At 52.5% G+C, this 24,698-nt stretch overlaps 1 protein-coding gene across 2 annotated transcripts in view; it reads right to left on the bottom strand.

Annotated features, from left to right (window-relative positions):
* Nucleotides 1–24,698, bottom strand: part of CSMD2 (CUB and Sushi multiple domains 2) — a 306,819-nt gene that overhangs the window by 31,872 nt on the left and 250,249 nt on the right. For both annotated transcript variants that reach the window (XM_075437890.1, XM_075437891.1), the window contains 12 exons: nt 23,612–23,789; nt 21,738–21,883; nt 17,889–17,969; nt 16,993–17,106; nt 15,031–15,219; nt 14,146–14,292; nt 13,014–13,202; nt 6,991–7,176; nt 5,892–6,086; nt 4,380–4,553; nt 3,841–4,014; nt 998–1,171 (listed from right to left, as the gene is read on the bottom strand). In XM_075437890.1, coding sequence (XP_075294005.1) covers nt 998–1,171; nt 3,841–4,014; nt 4,380–4,553; nt 5,892–6,086; nt 6,991–7,176; nt 13,014–13,202; nt 14,146–14,292; nt 15,031–15,219; nt 16,993–17,106; nt 17,889–17,969; nt 21,738–21,883; nt 23,612–23,789 — 1,947 coding nt within the window. The remainder of the gene's footprint in view (nt 1–997; nt 1,172–3,840; nt 4,015–4,379; nt 4,554–5,891; nt 6,087–6,990; nt 7,177–13,013; nt 13,203–14,145; nt 14,293–15,030; nt 15,220–16,992; nt 17,107–17,888; nt 17,970–21,737; nt 21,884–23,611; nt 23,790–24,698) is intronic.

Below are 24,698 nucleotides of genomic sequence, written 5' to 3'. Positions count from 1 at the left end.
TGTCACAAAGCACACAGGAGTCTCCAAAAACGAGCAGGAAAAGGGGAAAAAATTGCAAATCACATATTCCACAATTTAAGGTGGGTTTTTTTTGTCTTTTTTTTTCTTTTTTTTTAAGGATTCTTTAGGACAGAAATAGAAAAAAAACCTTATTGAAAGGAAAAGCGGGAGAGCAGAGGCAATCCTGCAGGCTCTCACCCTGCCACGTGAGGCTCAGCAGCAGAGCCCTGCTCTGGCCCCAACCCGGGACTCTCATCAGCCAGCTGAGAATAACCGATTTCTTGACCGACACAGCAACAGTATCGACAGAGATACTGGATTCAGGGAGCACAGAGGAAGGGGTGCAGGGAGGGGAGGGAATCTGAGAAGTGAACTTGAGTGCTAATACCAATGGAAGTAGGGCAGCCTAGGAGGAGAAAGCGCTCTGCACAAAGACCGTGGCGTTTGCTTTGAGTAAGCTGCTCTAGGGTTACCAGGATGACCTCTGCTAAGGGTCTGGGCTGATATTTTCTTGTGTCCCCCCCACTTACAACACATGCTTCAATGTCTTGGAGGATGCAGGGCTGAGGGTTACCAGGATGACCTCTGCTAAGGGTCTGCCCTGATATTTTCTTGTGTCCTCCCCACTTACAACACACGCTTCAATGTCTTGGAGGATGCAGGGCTGAGGGTTACCAGGATGACCTCTGCTACGGGTCTGCCCTGATATTTTCTTGTGTCCTCCCCACTTACAACACACGCTTCAATGTCTTGGAGGACGCAGGGCTGGGCAGGGTCCACTAACAGCTCTGAGCGAAGCCCAAGGGAAAATCAGGTTTGTTGAATGAGATTTCCACAGCCCTCAGAGCTCCAACACCACTGCACATTCCTGAGGAACTGCAAAGTTCGTTTTACAGGAATTTAGGAGAGCGTCCGGCAGGATTTCAGGAACCCAGAGGAACCCAGAGGAACCCAGGGGGAAGGCCCAGCCAAGTCCCGTCGGCCGAGCCCGACTCACCGCGGCAGGCAGGCAGGGTGCTGCTCCACTGTCCGTTGGCCAGGCACTGCGACTGCGACGCTCCTTCCAGGCGGTACCCGGTGTTGCACACAAACTTGGCCACGTCGTTCAGATTGAACTGGCTCCCTTGGGTCAAGCCATTGGCAGGGTTGCCGGGGTGGCCACAAGTGATGGCTACAATTAGAAATTGGAGCAATTACTTTTTTGCCTGGAAGAAAGTGGATTATTCATTGGAAAAAGTTCCCAAGGAAGGAGACCATAAAAAACCTCCGCATCAACCCTGAAACCCACCCTGACTTCAAAGATTTGTGGCCAGCTCTGTTGAAATACTGAATCAAATTGAGAGCATGGTACCTTTGCTCATTTTACTGGCATAAGATATTCTCTGTGCTTCTCTCTAAGCAGCTGAGTGCCAGCATCCTGCTGACTTACACCATAAATCCCTAGAGCTCCTCTTCAAAACCCAGCTACTGCTATTAATCTATTGCCTTACATTACCCTGGGCATCACACACACAGTCATGAAACCTGATGTTTTCCTCCCTCTCCCTGGCGTAAAGGCAGATGCATGCTCACTGCAGTATAAAGCTACACCTGGAGGGATAGTTAAAAGAGAGGAAAAATTGGAGAAAATCAGGTTTCTAGCATATGGCCTAGAAAGCTTAAATCTTCCTGCTTTAAGTTTGAAAAACTCTGAGGGAAAACCTTTATTCCTAAATCCCTGAAATGAGAATTTTTGGGTAGCTCTTGTTCCTACGGCTGATGTTAACCTGGGCCAGCGACGAGGTAAAGGGCTGAAGGGTCCCAGGCTGAGCCGCAACCACAGCCCCCAGGGAACGTGCAGAGGCAAAGGGTGCAGCAGCAGTAAGTCGGGACAAGACGGAAATTCGAGGTGCTTTTGCCTGGGTCACTCTGCTGGTTCCTGGCAGGGACAGGCGATACGGAGAGGACACAGCCCCTGCGGCGAGCGACGCCTGCGGACCTGCGCTTCGAGCACAGCAGCAAGTTCTGCCACGCGAAAGAAACGTCAGAATACGCCACACAGAGATTTTTGGGCTGCTTAAGGAATGCAACATCTTCCAACAGCCGAGGACAAAGCAATATCGATTATTGTCATGCTGAAACAGGGTAATGGGCCATCAGTGAAAGTCCAGCCGCTGAGCTGTACCGCTGCCAAAGCCAGAAGCTAGAGGGGAAGATGAAATTCCCACAAAAGATCCATAACACGTTTGACTGCCAGGGCTGGACTATACCACAGGGATGGGAATTTATTCCTTATGCAAGCTGGTGACAGGTACAGGTCCGAAAAATATGAAGCAAGATAGCCTTTCAGTGCTGCAGGAAGCAGATGTCAGATTCTCTGAGGTACTTCTGAATACGATTATACACGTTTTGAAATACGTGATGGATTCTGTCCCAGAAAAGAACGGCTCCCTGCAGTTGGCATGGATCAAAAAGACCCATTCACACAGAGGAAGCAACTGTAGCAGGCTTAAAGGGAAAATATCAGGACAATAGGAAATGATAATGTGCTAACACACACAGTACCCTGAGCTTCTTCAGAAGCAATAAAGCCTCAAGGCATCTAATTTCAGAGCCCAACAGTGCTCTGCTTTAACAACATTAAATTTATGTTATCCATAAGGCCTAATGTAGTGTAATAACTTCAAGGCCAACTTCTGCAGATGAGACACCTCTACAGATCTCTGCACAAAAGCTTGGTGGGCTTTCAGGAGTCAGAAGCCGACACAAAGCAGAGCCCAACAAAGGCAACAGGACCCAGCCCTGTGCTGGTTCAGCAGTCAGAAGACAGATACAGACAAGCAACGTTCATCTGCTTTGCTCTACGGGGTTTGGTCCCTCCTGACAGAAGCAAGACGATCCATGAAAACAGATGTTTAGAAAATCCTGCATTTCCATAAACCTGCCTGACAGCAGGAGGACCTCTATCAACATGATTTCCAGATCCAAGGTTAGTATGGATATACTTGGCAGGCAAAAATGAATTAAAACTCCTCAGTGGAGCATCCTCGGACATGAGAGTAATTCAAACCTACCTACAGACCCAGAGACAGCCTTATCAATAATTTCTTTCCTTAAAAGCTCATGCAGCATCCTAGACTTCCCCCAAATTCTGGAGTCTCTGCTAACCTTGACAACTTCAGTCCCGTTCTTATTTTTAGGCTGGAAGCTGACAGGTCATTTCTTACTCTGTATCTTGCTGTTATTATTGTGCCTCAGCACATAAGGCCCTAAACCAGACTGGAGAGACTGGAGGCAAACAACTGGAGAATTATGATATGAAATACATGGATTGCACTGTCCATTGATAAGAAGATGCTTAAACTTATTAACACCTTAGAGCTCCAGAGACTTACTTAATTAGCTTATTTACTGGGAAGATAAATGAGCAGGTTGTACAAGGTGACTTGTGCATGTGTGTTAGAGGAGAGGGACTGACTCCTCTGGCACAGAGCATGGGTCTCGAAGACGGTGACCACTGCGGTGTGCTCGGCGGGGCTACTCCTGCCTTTGACCTCCCCGCACCTCGGTAACGGGCCGCCTTCTCGGAAACCACACCTTCACCTGGGCTCGTCCGTTAGAAATTCAGCCCAGGAAAAACACCAAAGGAAGGCGGAATTCTCAAAGCAGAGGGAAGCAGCAAAGCAGCCAAAATGGCAGCGTTGCCACTCCTGCCGCACCTCAGCTTCTGCAGCACCCTCGCTGCACGCGTGCAAAGCCACCGTACGCAGCCCAGGCGTGGAAACTCCCGACAACGGTCTTTACACGTGCCCTTGTCCTCTGACCATCCCCGGGGCCAAAGCAGTCTGACCACATACTTACGCACACAGACAGGCGTCTTCCCGGACCAGCGGTGATCCTGCTGGCAGATCCGCACGGACATCCCGATGAGGCGGAACCCGGGGCTGCACTGATAAACCACGCTGCCGCGGTAGTTGTAGTTCTCCCCGTTGATCTGCCCGTTGACGATGGGGCTGGGAACACCGCAGTGGCCCGCTGCAGGAGAGACACGCAGAGTCACCCCGGGCTCGCGCCTGGCCCCCCGAAGGCATCGCACCCCACCCTGCCCCTCCAGGCAGAGCTGAACTCCAGACTCCGCAGTCGGACACGAAACCAGAGCAGCAGTAAAATCAACATATCACTTTTAAAGCCCTCCTCTCCAATCTCAAAACACCTCACACCTACTGAGCAGCAAGGAATCAAAGTCTGCTTCCTTTTTATATCTACTTAAAACCCTACAGCTTCAGCAGCGCTGAGCCCTTGCCTGGGTTCTTTCTTCAATCAGTACCTACAATCCCTGCTCCCTCCTGAAACGCAGACAGGACTCTTTCCCCACCGCACCACGGAGACTCCCCACCTACCCAGACACCTCACTTCTGCTCCGCTCCAGAGTCCGTTGGCCATGCACTCCCGCACGCGGGACCCTACCAGGGTGTAGCCCGTGTTGCAGGAGAAGATGGCTGTGGCCCCGTAGCTGGTCAGCGTGCCGATCTTGTTCCCGTTGGGCGGAGTCGGCAGGTCTCCGCAGGAGATAACTGAAAGAGGTCCCAAGGCACAGTCAGTGAGAACAGGCAGGGAGCTGCGGTTTTTAAAGAAACGCACTCAGTGACGCTCACCACCACAAGTTATTACTGAAGTCAGAAATTCGTAACAAAGATTATTAAATAGTTACATGGATAATAACAACACTTCAGAGTCATGTTACATGAGGTGACAAATGCAAGTGCTATTAATATTTATGCTTTAGGACACAAGGGAAGTACTACAGATAAAACTGGCTAGGAAGCAACTACAGATGTTTCTCACCCAGGAAGCTCTTAACAGAGGAATATTTCTATTACTAACCCGTTGCTAGAGATAGCCGGGAAGCCTCACTTCCAGAAAAGCCACAAAATGGCTCGAGATTTGCAACTAGAAAGCGACACCCAGCTTCTTCCCGCGCCGTGACTTCCAGAACAGAGCTGAGTGGGATGGGACCCGCAGAGGACAGCCCGGCTCGCAGGGTGCAGCCGGAGCCTGGCCAGGAGCCCGCACAACCGCAGCTCCCCGCCACAAACTTCAGCTCTTTATTTTATCTACCTTCAAGATCTGCAAACCCTCTGGAGCTTTCGCACTCTGCAAGAAATCAAGAGACTCACGCTGGGTGCTTCTGACCTCCGTGCATTGCCAAGATCCTGTCACGCGAATTTAGGTGGCAATAACACAGCCGAGATAAAACGGGGTCAGGCTCACGCTCCTGGAACCGGGGGAAGAGCTAGCAGGGGTAACACTGCATCTGTCACCACTTGCATCTCCAGAAACAAAGGGAGGTAGGAGGGAAGGGAAAGCTGCCATTCTGAGGGAGACATTTTTCTGTCTGTCTCTGTGCTGAGAGAGGAGAAAAACCTCACCTTTGACAAAAGGCAAGCTCCAAAGCACAGCACTCCTGTCAGAACAACTGAGCCAGCTGCTTGTTTGCCAAGAGTGTTTTTGATTTACAGGTAACACTGTTACTCTCATAAACTTGGCGTTTGCATAAAATGGGAAGAGGGTAGGTTTTAAATCAGAATTTTTTATTTTCTTTCTTAAAACCAAACTTGAGAGTATCTGGCACCAGCGACAGCTAAGCTGCTGAGACCCAACAGCAAGAGCTGAGCTAACGCGCCGGAGTTCTCGCAGAACCAAGAATCAGATCAACAGAGACCTCTCCCCGCATCCACACCCTCTTTTCCTGGAGCAGCTCTGCAGCCGCGCTCCCCGCTGCTGCCCAAAGCGCCCAGGGCTGTGGTGCGTTTGCGTGCCAACCGCAGAGCTCACGCACCCACCGCAGGGAGAGCAGAGCCCCCAGCCCCCACCAGGCCCCCCACGCGGCTCCTGGGCTTCGCCGCTCTTACTTTTACAGGTCGGCATCGGGTCGCCTATGCTCCACCTCCCGTTGGCTTGGCACCTGATGACCCGCTGGCCCGTGTAGTAGTACCCCGGGTCGCAGATGAGCATCAGCTGGGCGTTGTAGTGGTACTGGATCTCGTAGGTCAGCCGCCACCGGCCGTGCTCCACCGCAATGCTGTTGATATCGGGACAGGCGACAGCTAAAAGCCAGATGTGGTGAGCCAGGGAAAAGAAACGAGACAAAAAGATGTTCATAGGTGTTAAATTCCGGGGCACTTCGGGGCATTTCAGCAAGCATGCTGGCTGTTTAACAAGGGGACCAGCATTGGCATCTCTGTTTTACAGGTGGGATGCATTAGGAGGAGTGTGGCCAACAGGTCCAGGGAGGTTCTCCTTCCCCTCTGCTCTGCCCTGGGGAGGCCCCATCTGGGGTACTCTGTCCAGTTCTGGGCTCCCCACTTCAAGAAAGATGAGGAGCTACTGGAGAGAGTCCAGCGGAGGGTTACGAGGATGAGGAGGGGACTGGAGCATCTCTCCTACGAGGAGAGGCTGAGGGAGCTGGGCTTGTTCAGCCTGGAGAAAAGAAGGCTGAGAGGGGACCTTAGAAATGCCGATCAATATCTGCAGGGTGGGGGTCAGGAGGCCGGGGCCAGACTCTTTCCAGTGGTGCCCAGCGACAGGACAAGGGGCAACGGGCACAAACGGAAGCAGAGGAAGCTCCAGCTGAACCTGAGAAAGAACTTCTTCCCTCTGAGGGTGACGGAGCCCTGGCCCAGGCTGCCCAGGGAGGCTGTGGAGTCTCCTTCTCTGGAGATATTCCAGCCCCACCTGGACGCGGTGCTGTGCAGCCTGCTCTGGGTGACCCTGCTTGGGCAGGGGTTGGACTGGATGACCACAGAGGTCCCTTCCAACCCCGACCATTCTGTGATTCTGTGAAACCAAGACACCATGAAAGGGGACATCAGATCCAAGTTATGCAGGATTAGAGACCTAGTTTCCCAAACACCGCAGCTGTGAGACAAAGCTGTCCATGCCAGAGCTGTCAGACATTACCAAAGGGCCTTCCCAGTTCCCCGTGGGCCTGCTCCGGCCGCCAACACTCACCCACGCACTGGGGGGGCTGGTTGCCATTGCTCCACTGCCCTGCCTGCAGGCACTCGGCACTGGGCTCCTCCCCGGGCTGCAGCTGGAAGCCCTGGTTGCAATGGTACACGGCCTTCGTTCCCACCGTGTACTCCTTGCCGAAGACGACACCATTAGTGGGGGCTCTGGGAACTCCACAGGAGAGAGCTGGGGAAGGAGGAGGAGAAAAAACACAGCCAAGAAATCAGTCAGCTTCCAATTTTATCACGGATTTGTGCGAAGTGAGCTGAAAGCCCAGATCCCAAGCTTTCCTGGTTACGGAAGCTCCCCAGTTCAAGAAAGATGAGGAGCTACTGGAGAGAGTCCAGCGGAGGGCTACGAGGATGAGGAGGGGGCTGGAACATCTCTCCTACGAGGAGAGGCTGAGGGAGCTGGGCTTGTTCAGCCTGGAGAAGAGAAGGCTGCGAGGGGACCTTAGAAATGCCTCTAAATATCTCAAGGGTGGGTGTCAGGAGGATGGGGCCAGACTCTTTCCCAGCGACAGGACAAGGGGCAATGGGCACAAACTGGAGCAGAGGAAGTTCCGCCTGAACATGAGGAAGAACTTCTTCCCTCTGAGGGTGACGGAGCCCTGGCCCAGGCTGCCCAGGGAGGTGGTGGAGTCTCCTTCTCTGGAGATATTCAAACCCCGCCTGGACAAGGTCCTCTGCGGCCTGCTGTAGGTGACCCTGCTTCGGCAGGGGGGTTGGACTGGATGACCACAGAAGGTCCCTTCCAACCCCGACCATTCTGTGATTCTTTGGAAGCTCCAGCCCCGTGATGAGCCCCCGAAGCTGCAGTGAACGCCTGCTTTCAGAGAGGATCAGATTTTCCACTCCTGTCTATCAGTGCGGCAACAGCAAAGCCAACGCTGAATACCAGTTCCCAAGACTGGCTCGTACTTTCTATGATATCTGGAACACAAAACGAATCAACACACTACTCTGAAGTTTTCACACAGAGATAAAGGATCAGATGGCAACAGCGTTTTGTATTTACATCCCGCAGCAGTAACAACCCGAAACCCCCTTCCAACAGCACTTCTGGATTACATAAGGCAGAAAATTGTATAACGATGTTGTGGCAGAAGGAAGGCTAAATTTAGCATCACGGCTGAGAAGGTAAAGGGGAGAAATCAGGGAAAAAAAACGATCAACAGGCACAATGCCAAAAGGCTGCTCAAGATGGCAGCACTTCCGAGAAGATGCTCTGCACTGCTCCTGCTGAGGTCCTCAGTTCTGTGGCCAGGAGAGCGGCCAAACGGGGCAGAGAGGGGACTGGCAGGTCACAGAAATACGAGCCACAGCCAAATGCAGACAGACCAGAATCACGTTCATTTATGCCGCAAGAGTTTCGCAAGACATGACGAGCCCTGCTACCCGCCTCCCTACCGCTGGGAACACCAGCACTGGGAGTCTGTCACTCCAGTCTGGGTTTTTTTCTCTATCAGCATTCAGAGGAGCTGGGAAACCAAACCCAGACCTGCCTCCAAAGCCACCATGTAGGTTCCCATCCCTCTCCGAGTCTTGGCTCTGGGGGAAACCCATCTCGCTGGGGCTGGAGACGCGCAGCCCAGCCGTCGGGACAGGCACGGGCTGACAAGGGGGAAGAGCAGCCTGGGACCTGCACAGCTGCCACTGGGAGACCAACAGATGAGCAGAGCCTGCTAGACAGCACCGATTTGGAGCCCAACGCCTTGGGCTCCAAATTGCTTAATTGTCTTAACCCAAACAATTGTCTGCGTTTTAAAAATGCTCTAAAGGAAATCCATTCCTTCCTGGAGAAGCCTGAGCTGCTCCCACTCAGCTCATGCACAAACTGGAGGCTGAGCCTATGTCTCTGGAGCCACACGCTGCTACTCCAACACACGCTCACCTTCCTGTTACTCCCTGTGCACACAAATGAGGGCTAGAAAATCAGCAACCTTCGAAAAGTCACCTTCTGGTGACACAGAGCCCACCGAGCGCTGAAAGGAGAGACCAAACTTCTCGTGTACGGCATCAGCACAACCACTGGAGCATCTACTGCTCCGGGTCCCAGATGCTTTTATCCCACTCCTGCTGCATGAGTCGGCCGGAGCCCCAGCCTGGAGCACAATTACACAGCACCTTGCAGATGCTGGTGTTGCTAATAGGTGTGAGTAATTCAGCAGGCTCGTATTAGCACGATCAGGCATATCCCTGGTTGAAATGATAATCACACGGATGTCACTTCATCGAGCTCAGGAGCTTGGCGAATCTCTCTACAAGGCTGGGTGTCTAGACAAGCAGCCACGCTGAATACCAATTTCATTCTGAGGCAAAAGAAGAGGGGACCTGGAAAGCCCTACCCTCTCACTTCCCCCGGGCAGTTCTCTCTATATTACTTTTTGCATCCAACCAAAAAGGCTGGTGAGCAAGCTGACCCCCTTCCCACACCATGGCCCCCAGCAAAGCCTTACCCTTCCTCTCTTCTTCCTCTCTTCAATCCTCTTCTGCAGCCTGATGCTTTGCTGAAACTCATCACCTCTATTTGCCACCAGAAAACTGAGGCACGGGGACTGGCAGGGAGGGACATCGGCAGCAAGGAGAGACCAGGGCTGGCCAGGTGAGGGAGGCTGAGCTACCACTCGCCTTCGTGTCTCTGCAGGCTCCCTCCTTCTGCCTCTCCAGTGGTCAGTTGGGTCTTTTAGAGTCGTTCCACTGCATAAGCCTTGCCCTGATACAAAAGTTAGCAATAATACAGCGCTTCTGGGCCAGATGTGGGTAGCTAAGAAGTTCCTTAAGCCACCAAGAAGAATAAAAACATGTAACCCTCTTCACCTGCAGATGGTCGGGCTACAGCATGAAGAAGAATCAGGCAGGGAGCGCCCACTGGGGCTGTGACCTCTGCGGCAGCGAGCGGGCGGGCGCCGGGGCCCTGCACCCATGGCAGGGTTCCTCCTTCCCCGCGAATCCTGTGTCCTTCAGCTGAACGTGGTACTCATAAGCTTTAATTTACAGAGCCCTGCGTGCAGCAGAGAAGCTTGATTCTTGGGGTGGCAATAAACTTGCCATCTGCTCTAAAGAGCACTTCTGAGGCTCAGATTGTGGGCACTGCAATCCACCTGAATCAGAGACGATGAATGAGAGTAGCTGCTCCAGGGCAAAGCAAACCAGCATTTGGCTTGGAGAGACCTACGGAGAGCGTGGTCCAGGCAAAAAGGAGCACTTACAGGAGTTCGGGGGTACAGAAAATCTGTCTGCTGGAAGATGATGTGCTAGGGAAAAGGACAGAGGCTATGAAAGGAGATCTGCAGCTGGGATTCCAAAAACAAAGCAGCTTAAAAATAGGCAGCAGAGACAGAAAAGGCATATTAGATCATCTTGTGTCCTCCATTGTGCCAACGCAAGATTGTTCCCCGCAGAATATTCTCTGCTGCTTCCATAAATGTCAGCGAGGACAGAGCACGTAGTAAAGATTATTCAGAGGGGATAGGGAAGGGGAAGAGGATTATGTGCTGGCAGAAAGGAGCTATGGGAAATGTCATTTGTTAACGAGACCATGTGTTTTCGGGCACCCCAGCTCCCCTCCTCCTGACGCAGCCGATTGTGTGAGCCATTCCTGCAGCGTCGCGGGTCGAGCTCCCAAGCCTCTGCCGCGCGGTCCTGGCCACCAGAACAGATGAGAAATTGAGTACAGCCCAAACCCAAAGGCTGCCAGCTGGCTTTGAGACCAACGTGAGGGGCAGAAAAAAAAAGGATGTTGGATTTGATGTAGGTGAAGCGGGCAAGAAGCGAGGAGCCGGCCCTGGCTCCCGGCTGCTGGAGGCCAGGGGAGGGAGCTGCTCCGCCGCGAATCCTCCTGCTGCACTCGCTGCCGCCCACCCACCTCCTGCACCCACCTCGGGGCCCTGGGTGACAATTCGGGTTCCTGACATGAACAGGGTGAAACAGGGAGAGGAGGGGACTTTCCCAAAGGGGCTATTTCAGCCTCAGGACCTAACGCGACCAGTGAGCTCTCCTCACTGAACAGAGACAGGGACATCCAGAAGCAAGGTCCTGACCGAGCTGCTCGCGGTGTGGTCAGTGGGGACAAACACACCCCTCCAGAGGTGGCACTGGAGCAGGAGCCTACCTGAAATGCTACGGATTGGCCCCCAAATTCTTTCTCCCTTGGCAACTGCCATGGACTAGCACCACAGGCTGTGCCCCCGGAGCTCCCCACGTCAGCTGAGCCAGAACGGTGCGGGGTGGGTTTAGTGCTTCTCATGCAGCTCCCAGGGGAAATTCCCTTCCCACACCCCTCCATCCCAAGGCGCAGACCTGGGGTGCTCAGTAACACCCCAGGAGCCCCTCCCAGCCCCCCAGTTCCAGGCCAGACAGTGCCAAGCCAGGGCCGGTCTGGGGCTGACTCCCACCCTGGTGGCCTGGGCACCGGTGCTCAGAGACTCGTTTCTGCTTTATATCATCGCTGCCAGGGGATGCTTCATGCAAGTACATCCTCTCCCAACCCCCCCACGCAGCCTCTCTTGTCTCCTCCCTGCCTCCGTGTTTAAAATCCACTCCCCACACACCGTTATACCTCTTGGAGGTAGATATCCATTTTGGAGCCGACCATGAGGCGCAGGTGGCATTCCAGGGCACCAGAGCAGTAAAGACATAGCGGCATTTGTACCTATTCTTGATTACATGATTTTTCCTTTAAAAAGACGCAGTCCAACAGTGAAATTCCTTACGCTGGGTGAAGGATTCGGGAGGTACAGTTGCCATGACAGCCCCTCGCGCCTGCCGGTCTTGCTGAGCCGTTCGTCTGCTCGTTCCAGCACTCGGCGTTTGCCCCAGTCCACGTTATCGCAGAGGCTAAATCACGATCTGAGCTTGTGCTCAGCTGCCCAGCTCGCCCTTGCCAACAGCACTGGCTAAGAGGGGCTTGGTTTACTGCTTTCCACCCACCTTTGAGTAAATAGAGCCTTGAGAGGGCTCCCCACGGGTGTCAGCACCCTCAGCACACACCCACCCGTCAGCGGCAGGACTGCCTGCACCCCTGTGCAACTGCCAAAGAGACGAAGCGATTCGGGAACACAGAAGGGATATTTTTGAGGCTCTTTGGTACCTCCCACACTGAGTAATCCTGCTCTTCCTTACGGCTTGGACTGGGCAACAGCACAGACACCGCAGTGAGATTTTGCCTGTGCTGTCTCCGCTCTCTGGCTAGTTTCCAGGGAAGTCAATGCAATATTAATCCCCAGTGCTCGGTCCCCTTGGAGCATGGATGAATGTTCAAAGCCACTGAAAGGCTTCATCAGAATAAAGATGGGCATTTTATCAACACAAAGGAACAGGGATGACTGGCAGATTGAGAAAAAGGTGCAATCAGAAAGTGAACGTAGTGAGGGAGACAAAACAGCGCAGAAGCAAAGTCCCCTGGGGCACACTGCCCTGTCCTCCCCTCCACTCCCACGCCTGGAAGGAGCCCGGTGTGAAGCATGGTATGTCATAAAGATTATGGTTAATTAGGAGGACATGTGGAAAGAACAACTGAACACCTAAATCTTATATGAAGCCAACAGAAACTGGGCACCATCTGAATCCTAAAAAAATCCTCATCCCCCACTGACACACGCAGACCTAAGACAGCACTTCCAGAAACACCAAAGAAAATTCCAGCCACTGAAACTCAGCGGGATCCGTGCTCCTGCCAGCCTTTCCAGATTCTTCCAAGCAATAGCTTCTCCCATCCTTAACGGAGGCTTGGCTGTGTCTTTACTGAGAGTTCAGACACTTCTACAGCCGTAGCCTTTGCACAGATGCTTTTGTTCTCCCCCATCCTGAGTGTTCCCAAAGAGTTACTCCCTTCCCTCCTTGCTCATCTATTCCCAAGGCCTTGGATACAAGACGAGCGTCCCTTGCTGCCCACCTGCAGCTCAAAGCCTGCTCTCGATACAGAATTGGGGGAATTACAACAGGTTTTTATCTTTACTGCATTTTCACCCGTCCTTCCGAGGATGCCCAGACCCTCGTAACAACACGTTTTCCTGCTCTCACCTTGGCACAGAGGGATCGCTTCGCTCCAGTGGAAGTAGCCCTGCGGGTGCTGGGCACAGGTGGAGGTGCTGTGCCCGACGAGACGGTAGCCCGTGTCACAGCCGAAGCGGACCGTGCTGCCGGGGTGCAGACCCGTCTGGCTGAGAATCAGCCCGTGGGCTGGCGGCTGTGGGAGGCTACAGTAAGGAGCTGGGGAGAAGGGCAGAGGAAAACAAATCAGTCCCTGGATGGGCTGTACTGAGATAAACTCCCTTCCCGTTCTCAGCAATTACACGGGGCTTGCCACAACCTAAGGCTGTGCAAGAAATACAGAACTTGTGATGGATAAATACAAAGTCAAAGGGGGAAAGCATGCAGGGCGATTCTCCAAGTTTCACTCAGCCCTAGAAATAGAGTAATTCCTGATAATTAAATATTACTTAATTCATTTATTGAGTAATTACTTGCTTATGACATACTGGCAAGTTCTCAACCCAGTTTTGTAACTCCTGTTAATTAAGATTTGTTAAGTTCCCAAACACAGTAATTCATTTTAAGGAATTCTCAGCAAACATTCGGTATCCACCAGCAGCTTCGTGCTGCACGAGCAACCGAGACTCCCCGTCCCGGCCCTGCGTGCGCAGCGGCAGAACGCCTGAGCAGGAGCGCGACGTCGTTCGAACATTCGCCGCGAATGCTGCAACACCGTCAGTCGCGGGGAAGCTGTGCCTCACGCACCAAGCAGCTCCTGCCCCGAGTTCTGGTTTGGGATGTTAATCTTCAAACATCTCCAAATGGTCTCATTGCCAGGACACAATAGCCTAGCAGCACACCAGTCTCCACCGTGGTGGGTAACCCCCGGGATGCGTTTCACTCATCCAGAGCCGCGTCATCTACAGTTGTATGTTCTGGTTCTGATTCTTAAGAGTGGTTGAGAAACCAGCCAAAGCTTCAAGGCTTCTGCTGGAAACAAACCTGCCTTCCCCAGCCCCACCAGCTCTGAACGAGCCCAGCTTTTTGCGCCTTCTCAGGCCTTGGCAGCTCCTGCTGCCGCAGATGGCCTATGCCCCTCCGCAGCAATTTCATGGAGATCCTTGGCTGGAGAGATGGCCACGGTCTTGGCAGAGGCATCGAGTCTCTGCTGCACGCTTACCAGAGTAGCGGATTCTGAAGCCTTTTCTGTTGTAGGCATGATCAGAGGACCAACGGAGATAGACCCTGTTCCCGCTGCTGGTGACGGTCAGAGGGGCAGAGTAGTTCCCGCTCAGCGACAGGAGCAGCGGACTCTGGCCAGAGGGACCTGCGAGGACAGAGGGAATGAGGAAGAGTCAGGGCTGAGATGCAAACACTCGCTCGGGGGCTGTATGTGCCCGGGGGTGCTTTTGCAGAAGGAACGGGCATATTGTGGAGCTGTAGCACGGGAGCTTCCACCACGAGTCCAGGAACGGCAGCTCGTGCTCAGGGGTTTTTGTGAACATGAGTCCCCGTGCAGACACCTGGCTCCTGGGAAATCAACAGTAAATAAAGCTCAGTTGATCGCAGCAAGCCCAGGATTTCGCTCCAGGCAGCATGCCTTCGGCTCGAGACCCGATGGGAAACCACAGGAGCATCAGCACAGCACTTGTATTCTGTATTCGGTTACAAAGCTGCATCATTGTGAATTCCGACAGATCCCCCTTCAGTGCATGAGAGCTCACAGGTCTAGAACATCTGGTATCCTTGGACTTCAGGGACAAGAAGTCTCTCCTCCTCAGCTCACCCCTTCCCAGCAACCTACGCTACAATTTCTCTCCGGAGCTTGCCAAATCCCGCCCCTCGGAAAAATAGAGTCCTCCAAAAATCAAATCATTGATATTTTCTTATCCAGAGAATCAATGAGTCTTAGGAGGAGCTTTAAGTCCAGCGGAAGGTTACAGGCGTCGTGGTGGAAGGCTCTCCCCAGAGCGCTCTGGGAACAGAGCTTAACAACTAACGGACCTCTGCCATTCCTTTCCTTTCCCCTCAGCTGCTCTGCACGCCAAACTGGCGACTCTCTTACCGTCAAAGATTTCAAACTCATCATATTGCTTCTCGCTCAGGAAGTACTCGACGGTGAGGGAGATGTTATACCCAGGCTCCACCTTCACCACCCAAGAGCAGGTCTGAAAGTGAGGGTAACTTCCCAGGGAGCTCTGGCTGAGGATCACACCGGTGGAGTCCGTCATAACCTCGTTCATCGGACAGTGCACTGCAGGGGACGCGAAGCAGAGACAACAGGAAATGCCTTTTCCTATTTTGCAGGGGAAGGATGGACACACAAGATACCACGGCCACGAAGGGCTGCCCTGCTGAGCCACCACCCCACCTGTGTACACGCACTGCACAGGCTGACCCTCGGGGCTCACGGAGAACCCCCAGACCCCGACGCAGCCTCCGAATGAAGCATGCTGCGCTTCCACAGATCCAAGCAATTGCCAAATTTAAAGGAAGGGGCAAGAAGCAACAATCCAACCAAACCACTTCAACGTTCCTTGCATCATTTCACATCTTGTTCAGAATGCACGGCACTGCAACCGAACAACTCTTCTCAAGCTGCGAAGCACTCCCCAGGAATCCCTGGAGACTTTCTCACCTGGGCTAGAACAAGGTGTGGAACTACAGCCTTATCCCAGGTCACCCACGGAGCTGGTAACTGGGACATAAGAACTCCAGTTCCTTTCTCTAATCACTACAGCCCATTCAGCTTCTGGAAATACTAAATACAGCTAAAAGCACTAAATAAAAAGGTCAGCAAAACCACCCCAGAAGAGGAGGCAAACACACAAAGCGAGCAAAAAGCATAAAAAGAAAGGGATCTTTATTTATCCATAATTGTCACTAAAACCCAGGGCAAACACTGTACTTGTATTAACAGAAAACAGCCAGAACTATCCAGAAAGAACAGTGTATTCTTTCCAAATCCTTAATCCCATCAGTGATTTTTTGACCTCCATAAATTGCTGGCCAGATGTAATTTAAGCAGTCCCTTTACCCCCAGGCTAACAACCATCAGTAAATAATTGAATGACCTCCCTTTCTCTCCTTCAGTTCATGCTATTTCAGAGAGAATAAAGCTATAGAAAAATATCCCATTATATGGTAAGAATGTTCAGATAGGAGGGAATGAAGGACATGAAATAATCACGGCTGGAGCGAACAAAAGGACCAGCAGGAATCCAGAGGACAGGTAAGGTAACATGGCAGCATGGGAACATCTCTGGGAGCCCTCCCGAGCGGCAGCGAGGTGTCCAGCGCAGCGTGCTCGGGGCTTTCATTTTCCTCCCATGTAACACAATCTGGGGCACTAATAGAGAAGCTGTTCCTCGCAGGGCTGCCTTGCCCGAGGAGCTCCCGCTCTTCCTTCGGCTGTTCATGTACCACGGGCAAACTGTCAGCGCCCAATTCCTCCCCCCGCTCGGGGTAAGGACATCTGGGCCACTGCTGTAATGACTTCGCAAACGCAGTCAGGCCTCTGCTCTGTCCCCCTTCAGGAAAGCACAAGCTTAAAGCACTTTCCTGAACGGGGGGGCTTGGGGTATAACTCAGGGGTACCTGATGTGAGGCAACCCCCCCCCCAGACTGTGCAGAGACCCTGGAAAATCCCTGGAGCCAGCAACGGGTGGAGGAACTTTCCCTACCGTCTATCAGCAGGTGGTTGTGACCAGTCACCCTGCACATCCCTCACTGCTGTGTGCTGGCTGTTGCTTGAACCCAGCCAAGGTGCGCAGTGCCGGGACAGGCTGCCAGGCGGGTCGGGAGAACGGCCTTTCCCTGCGCCGCGGTGCCTCCCTGCCCGACTCGCAAGGTCCTGATGGGTGGTTTTGCACTACGGGGACCCTGGAGATCTGAGAATGAACCCCAAAGATGCAGTATGTGCAAGCAAACCTCCCCCAGCTGCCATCCAACCTGCCCCCAGCAAGCCCCCACATCTTCCAGCAGTCTCTGGGTAGGGAAGCTTCACGCTGGGCACCCCCAGCTTTACCTTCACATGTGGGTGGAGGTCCTTCAAACTGGAGATGAGTGCCTAGTTTGCAGGTCAGGATTTCATTCCCAATCAGGGTAAAGCCAGGAAGGCACCGGTACCTCACTACGTCTCCTGCAGACAGAAACAGAGAACACCTCGATGCAAGCGAAGGATCAATTCACACAGGCTGAACCGTGGCCTGGGCAGAGGGTACCAAGGCACACAGAGACCCCTCGACCGTGCCTCTGCCACTGCGCCGTGGCATGACCGTGCAGAAATAACAGGAACAGATGCAGAAATAAAAGGCATAGGAAGGCACGCTGGAGTCTCAGTTGGGATAAACTGCTGTCATGCTGCTGAGACGATTATGATTTGTGCGAGCTATTTCAGGTGGAGACGTCCCTCAAAGAGAGCAGACAGTGAGAAAAGCTGCTTTAAAAAAAATCACGGCTACTTCACTGGTTGCAGACACACTTCAGAATGTGGATGTAACCGTGAACAGCAGCAAAAAAAATACAAAACAGCACAGTCGATATGGGCGAAAGGTTCTCAAAAAAAGAATAATGGCCTCTAAGCTTTCACAAAATGCTTTGTTTGAAACACCTGAAAACTATTATTGTGGTAAAGATACCGGAATGTTTCCGAACAAGCTCAGGGCTTTCACAAAAGCCAAAACGCTTCTTCTGTACTAAGAGAGCGGAGAAGCCTCAGGACAATCGGATCAGTCTGACTCTGTGTGAACAACGGGGGCTGAGCAAGGTCACACGCAGCTCCCCGTGCCACACACAACGACACGCGTGAAGAGGTCATCTGAAACCCCAGCTATGGGGTGACAACACATGTGTGTCTTCCCATGGGCATTCCCAGCACCTGGTGGGGGGGAAAGGAGGGCTAAGCGGACCGGGAGAGGCTACCTATGTGAAATTCTTCACTCTCGGTGATGATTTCTGCGTTGGGAACGACGGTCGGAGGCTGACATCTGAAGAGCTGGTAGGCTGAAAGAGAGCAAATGAAGCAAATGTTAAGCTGGGGGTGAAGGCAGCCACGGCCATCCTGGCGCTAAGCACAGGACTTTCGAGCAAAGCCTCCCTCTCCACAAGCAGAAGGAACTGGCGAAAGCGCAACCAGTCCTTTCCCCCTCCAAACCCTACAGAGATGGCTCCAGGTATGAGCGCCCCAAAGCACCTTCCTCCAGTCTCCTACACCTAATAGCAAACAGAGTTTTGTCGGTGTGTGGAGATGCAGGTGCCCAGTGTTAGTCCTTTTACTGAAGGACACGGACGTGAGGAAATGTTACCAGAACCTTTTGGGATACTAAGAGAGAAGATCTTGGTGACCTCAGGGGAACGGGGTCAATCACACAAGAGGGAGAGCCTCAGACTGCTCCAGCACAAAGTAAATTACAGTAATTACTCAGAGAATTTCATCCTTATAGCCTGTCCTTGAACAGCGATCACAAAACCGACTATGTACTTTTAACTTAGAATTATTCATTAATTTCTTCTGCAAATAACTCCAGGACTGCTAATGTTTTCAGCTGCCAATCCTGCACGTAGCCTGCAGTTCACCAACCCCGGCAAGCTTGGCGTCAGCGCCTCGTCTGAGGCCAAACAGGGCAGACCACCACGGCGTTTTCTCCCACGTGGCTGCATGGGAAGCAGGCAGCCCGGCCAGGGGCAGAAACAATTCCCGACGGCTCAGGCACCCAACCAAATCCATCGCAAAGAGCACATTTTCCACCAGAAACGCACGATCAGCTCACGCCGAGCAAAACGAACGCGGCGCTCACAAGCACGTGGGTGCGTGGGGCTGAAGCACTGCTGCTTCTGAAAATAAACACACAAGAGCTGCGAGCACCGTCAAACCGACGAGATGGTACCGGGAACCACATGAATATTAATGAAAGACATTTTCTGCTATTTGCTCAGCACTTCTCTGCATCTTTGCTCCCCCTGCACCTGACCCTGGACAAGTGTAACTTCCTCTGAAATTTATATCAGCCCTTTAATTTAAGATACTGGAGCTCAAGCTGCCACCAAATATTAATTCTTACTCACTCCACGATGTCGAACTCTTCACACCATGGCAAGGCTGGGAGTCCCAGCAGCAACCTTCATGCTGCTTATCATGATGCTTGAATACACATGTACAGAAGCAGCTGCTCCATCATCTTGCCCCAGTTTCCCCGCTCCCAAACCCAGGGGAGGACAGCACCTTCCCCACGGGCGCGTGGGAAACGTGATGTTTGGAGGTGCTGGGACGGGCTGGAGGGAACGCAGCCGCTTCTGGTTAACACGAGAGACAGGCTTACGTCTCCCGTGCGTGCAAGGCAGAAGAAAAAACAAACACATGCTAGGACAGCGAGCTAAACTCCGCCGAGGGGAGTCAGAGGAAAGTGGCAGCCCCTTCCTCGCAGTCCACCACCGGAGCACAGAGAACGGAGGAGCAAAGGGGCCGGGACGGGAGCGGAGCGGGAGGCAGCGGGGGAGAACCCTTCTGCCACACAGCAAAGAGCCATCCCAGGAGGGAACACACTTCTTTCCAATCTTGTAAACAGATGTTTGACAGTGGGGGAAGAAGGAAAGGAAATGGTAACAAAAATCTCAATTAAATGCTATTTAAGAAGTGCTTGACAGCATCTATTGAAGTGGAAAGATAACCCAGCATTTACAGCATTAATCTCCTCTCCTTAATGGGCCATATTTCAATACGGAGGTGTGATTAAGATGGCTTCAGCACACAGGTGACACAGCACCCGTAAAGCTCCTCTCAGCAGCACATCCATTTGTCCTCACCAGGACAAAACAGAGTCCCGTCCTTGAAACCGCACCGGGACCCCCTCGAGTTACCGTCCCATAAAACCCTTTCCCATCACGCGCACACATCAGCTCGCGCTGGCACCTGAACTAACCCAGTTAATAATAGGTGCAACATCATCATTTTTCAAGGGATGCTACCGAATCTTTAAGCTCTGTGAATCACTCTTTTGTTTCCCTCCCTCCACCCCAAGGAAACGTTACTTTGCAGGCATTTAAAAGGGCAACGGTTCTCCGACACGGTGCTGATCATTGCTGTGCGGGAAAAGGCAATTTAAAGCCGAAGGAGGACGTCTCCGATGTCCTAGATCTGCCAGCACGCAGACGCAGAATGAAAATATACTTTGCTGTAGATCCCGAGGAAATTGCGCTTCCTTACACCCCAAAGGCTGACACCAAAAGATTTAACTGACTGCACTGCCCGAGCCTGGTGTGAAATTCTCCCTCCCTTCTCCCGCACCTTCCTCGTTGCACAAGCCACCGCACGCTGAACGGGAGCCTGGCAAGGAGGGAAGAGTCTCTCCTGGGAGGCAATCTCCTCAACCCCTCCAGTCCCTGGGGTCAGGCTTTACACTGAAGTCCCACGTAGGAAGGGGGCCATAAGCCAGTAAACGGCACTCCAGCAGCAGGCCGGGGAGCTGCTGGGGTGCCCAGCTGGCCAAGGGGTCACGAACGACTGCTGGCCTGCACCCAATCCTGCCAGCACCCAATCCTGCCAGCACCCAATCCTGCCAGCACCCAATCCTGCCAGCACCCAATCCTGCCAGCACCCACCCCAGGCCGCGCGCGCCTGCAAGCGGCTTCACACCCCGCAGAAACCGTAAGCTGAAGAAACCTCGGTATAAAGTGCTAGCAAGATTACAGACAGCAACATCTGCTGCTGGGCTCTAACCACAGCGCTGATAGCATCTAATTCATCTTACAAAAGGCAGCGTTCGCGGAGCTGCAGCAGTGTTTACAAACCGCTCGTTTCGGAGCCAAACTGCCTAAACCATCATTTTTTGCATAACTGTTATATACGCACCATTGTCTGGTACTATAAATCTTGCAGTGTTTTGCAGCAGTAAACCAATTCCCTCCGCAGCCGAGCAAACATTCTTCTCATCCAGCCTGCCTGTGCGACACTCGCCGTTCAGAGCTGAGCAGAAGCTAAGGCAACCGCACAGACTCATCGTGTCATTCACGTTGGGCTTTGCGGACACCGCTGCCAGCGAATGACCACACCAAGGGGAGGTCTCCGTTTGCACCTTCCAAACTCCCAGTACTGCCGTAGGAACTTATTAGCTAATCCAATTTAAAGTTGGGCTCTTGTTTAGTGGTGGAAGGCAAACGCTTTCATTTCAACGTAACACCCAACATCTCTCTAGCGTGAGCTGCACTCACACCAAGGAATCCCCAGGTCATCCAGGGATTTACAGGAATCCTTCTCCTCCCCAGAGAAACGCAGTCACCTCTCAGAGGGAACACAGCTGCCGCTTAAAACAGGACACCAAGCTGACCCAACTGGTTTAGCACTGCACTGGACAGACAATACCGCACCCAGCCAACGCTGCGGGGAAGGAGAGTTTTAGGTAAAGAGAGTGGAGCTATCCATAACAGGCTCTGCCACGGAGAGGACAGTATTTACAGGCATCACCTTGCGAGAGGCGCACGGCTGGCACGGCGCTTAGCTCGCAGGCACTTGATCTGTGCTTGAATTATCACGACGTTACAGATGGATTCCACGCCGCACGGACCGCGTGACCGTTTGCCAGCACTCAGCTGCGTAAGAGACCTTCACCTCCAGCCTGAGAAAACTGGGCCCTTCGTGCAAGGCTTCAGGGAAAAGCGTCTTTTTTCACGTCCTGCCCAGAACTTGTCCCCCCTCAACAAGTCCCCCGGGACCCACGCCCCTCCGCGTCCCACAGGCAGGTACAAAGCACGAGCTGCTCAGTGAGCGGTACAGACCGTAGAAGTAAATGGCAAAAATCCCGCCCTTGGCTGCATCACTGTGGAATTTCATCAGGACCTGGTTGGAAGAGCTCTGGGCTGATTTCTTAGCAGAGTTGCCAGTGAACACACCAAGCTGTGGGGCTGTTTGCTGTGGACCATCCCTAGAAATTGGATGTCAGAAACATAAGAAAAGAGCATTATTACACACCTTTAATCCTAAGCAACTATCAGCCTCCTAACACTGCGTGTACAGGAACTCCTCCATGCTCTTCCTTCCTTGTCCTCCCTTTTCTACACCTCTATTGCAGTCTCAGCAGCTCCCATGGCAGCTGACCTGGACCCCAGCCCCTTACCGCATTCCATTATAACCAGGATAGCCTCCTCTGGCGGGGCAGTGCTCCCCCAGCAGACAACTACAAACACAAACATCATTTTTAACCTCAGAACTTGAAAAATAAGGGCCAGTTTTGCAAAGCAGTTTCCCTCCCTGTTTGCACAGCAGACACCGAGAGACATTTTGAAACTCAGATATTGATTGAGTGCTACGAGCTCAAGAACTTGGCCACCAGCTCTTTCGCCAGTACAGCTGCGTGCGCTCCCTTGGCTGCCTGAGGCTGGTACCAGGCCATTTCTCTTCCCTTCTCCAAACAGGAAAGCAGAATCCCAGCCTGTAAGGCTCCTGGGGTGAAGCCCTCAGTGCATGGGAAATCAGTGCTGCTTCATTAACCGCAGCAGAGCTGCGCCCATTTTGCGTCAGAGGTCACAGTTCCCGGTTGCTGCTATTTAAAAGGCAGCTGGGGGTCACAGCCGGTTCCCAACTCCATCCTGGCATCGCCTTTGCAGGCCGGGAGATCAGCTTGGATTGCAGGGCTGCGTATTTCTGATTGCAAACGAAAAACTAAAATGGGGCACTGGTAAATGTACATGATTTACCAATGATTTTTTCTTCATTCAGCCTCTCTCCGCAGACAGGCAGCCACAGATAAAGCGCAAAAGGGGAAAAAATAAGAGTCCCAGAAAATGTCTGTCAGAGAAACCAGAAGCGAAAGGCAATTCCTATTCTGTGAGTCCGAACAAGATTCATTTCAACTAAATTCAGGTTGCGATAAAGACCCGTTTACCATTCATAAAGTCTCTGTAAAGCCCCGTAGGCTTCCCAAGAGACTTTTCCTTCTTCCATTCAGCAGAGCACGTCGGAGACGAAGGGACAGGCTGGTGACAGCATCGAGCAGGGCTCTGCCGCAGCCGGGACGCTGGTCTGCATCCCCCGGCAGCTCAGCCCCCACTCACGGTCATCGTGGAAAACTCGTGGGACAGAGATTGCCAATCCCAGGCACTGCAGGGGCCTGGTGTGCTTCATTTTTAACTGCTGGTGATCACAGAAATGAAGGGCAAGGAAGACCTATAGGGTCTTACAGGCGCTGCTATAGGGCCAAGGGTGGGGCTACCCCCTGTGAGCTGCACAACACGGAGGGAAAAGCACCGTGCAAGCTAAGGACTCCTGTACAGACCCCCCAGACCCAAAGGATGACACTTCCATCACTCAGCACGAGCAGCCTAGATGTTCAGTGATCATTCCCTTCACCAACCCTGCACTCCCTGCCCACGTTTTGCAGGAAAGGAACATTAACAGCATTTGGAGATGGTCATCTTGTCCATTTTGCTAGCCCCGTGCAGCACAAGGTCCTCAATCTAAAGGTCCTATCAAGCATGGGGAGTTAAAAAAACCCAAGTCCTCATCCCGGTGTCCCCAGAGATACTCCCGCTCTCTGACACAGCACTGCCCACGCACCATGGGAATGGGTGCTCCGTTTATCAGCAAGAGCACCTTTCTGAAATGGAGCCTTAGCAGCAGCTCCAGTCAACCCTCAGCCCTTCACTCTACCCACCAAACAGTGATGAAGTCGTTGTAGGGCTCTGTCTGCAGCAGGGTGAAGTTGAGATGGATTCCATATCCCACCGGCACTGTGAGAAGCCACGTGCAGTCCTGGGAATTGGGGTACTGGTTGGGGAAGCCAGGAGAGTAAACGGTACCGTTTTGGGTGGTGACGTTCCCCCCACAAGGCACTGCAGGTAATCAAACAGAAACACAAACCTAATAAAGAAATATCCCTCCCAAAACAGTAACTCTTAACCTCTATTTCCCATTTTCCTTTACTTTTTTTTTTTTTTTTGATGAAAGGGTAACAATTCTGGAGGACCCAGCCCCAAAACCTTGGCCTAGTTTGTCTTGAATAATTTGTATCTGTCACAATTACATCTGATGTTTTCAACTTAATTCCATTACAATACATTTATTAAGTGCTCCAGAGCTGAAAGGAGCCTGTCAGGGTGCTTTATACAGATGTGATAGCCAGGTGTGCAAATAAACTCTATCTAATACCCCAGCAAGAGTCTTTGGGCTCTGCCAGCTGTCTGCACCCATGCATGGAAAATACAGCTCCTGACGAGATCACACCAGTGGGCAAATCCAGCCACTTGTTCAGACAGCATGGCCTGGACCAGAACCACCGAGCAGCTGGCTTTTCACCAAGTACTTCCGAGCAGGGGGGAAATGATGATTTGTACGACAGCAGCATTCAAGTCATTAATCAAGACAGCAGTTCTATTGCACTAGGCACCTTCCAGGTCCACATGAACTTGCAACCTAAAGAGATGCAATTAGAAACAGCCTGGGCAGCACAGAAGAGGGACAGGAAGATGACATTCTGCTGAAGGCAACGCAGGAGGGCTACAGCAGGTCTCTGGGTCTGAAAGTCCCATGTACAAGCATCAGCTTCTGGACCTCCCTGGCACAAAGTTCAGTTGAAACGATGACAACATCTGCAGCGTGTTACTGGCAACCGGCAGCAACTGAAGGCACAGCTGTAGAAGGCACAGAGCTGTATTAACCCAGTCCTTGGCTTCGGCTAGCACATTCTCCCTCCCAGCAGAACTTCTTAATTCAGGCTCAGTGCTGAACACTCACTCTTATTC

This window comes from Opisthocomus hoazin, chromosome 17 (assembly GCF_030867145.1).
Source record: "Opisthocomus hoazin isolate bOpiHoa1 chromosome 17, bOpiHoa1.hap1, whole genome shotgun sequence".
Classification (NCBI taxonomy): Eukaryota; Metazoa; Chordata; class Aves; order Opisthocomiformes; family Opisthocomidae; genus Opisthocomus; species Opisthocomus hoazin.
Note: the sequence above shows the minus strand (reverse complement) of the source record. Positions and strands in the feature narration are given on the sequence as shown.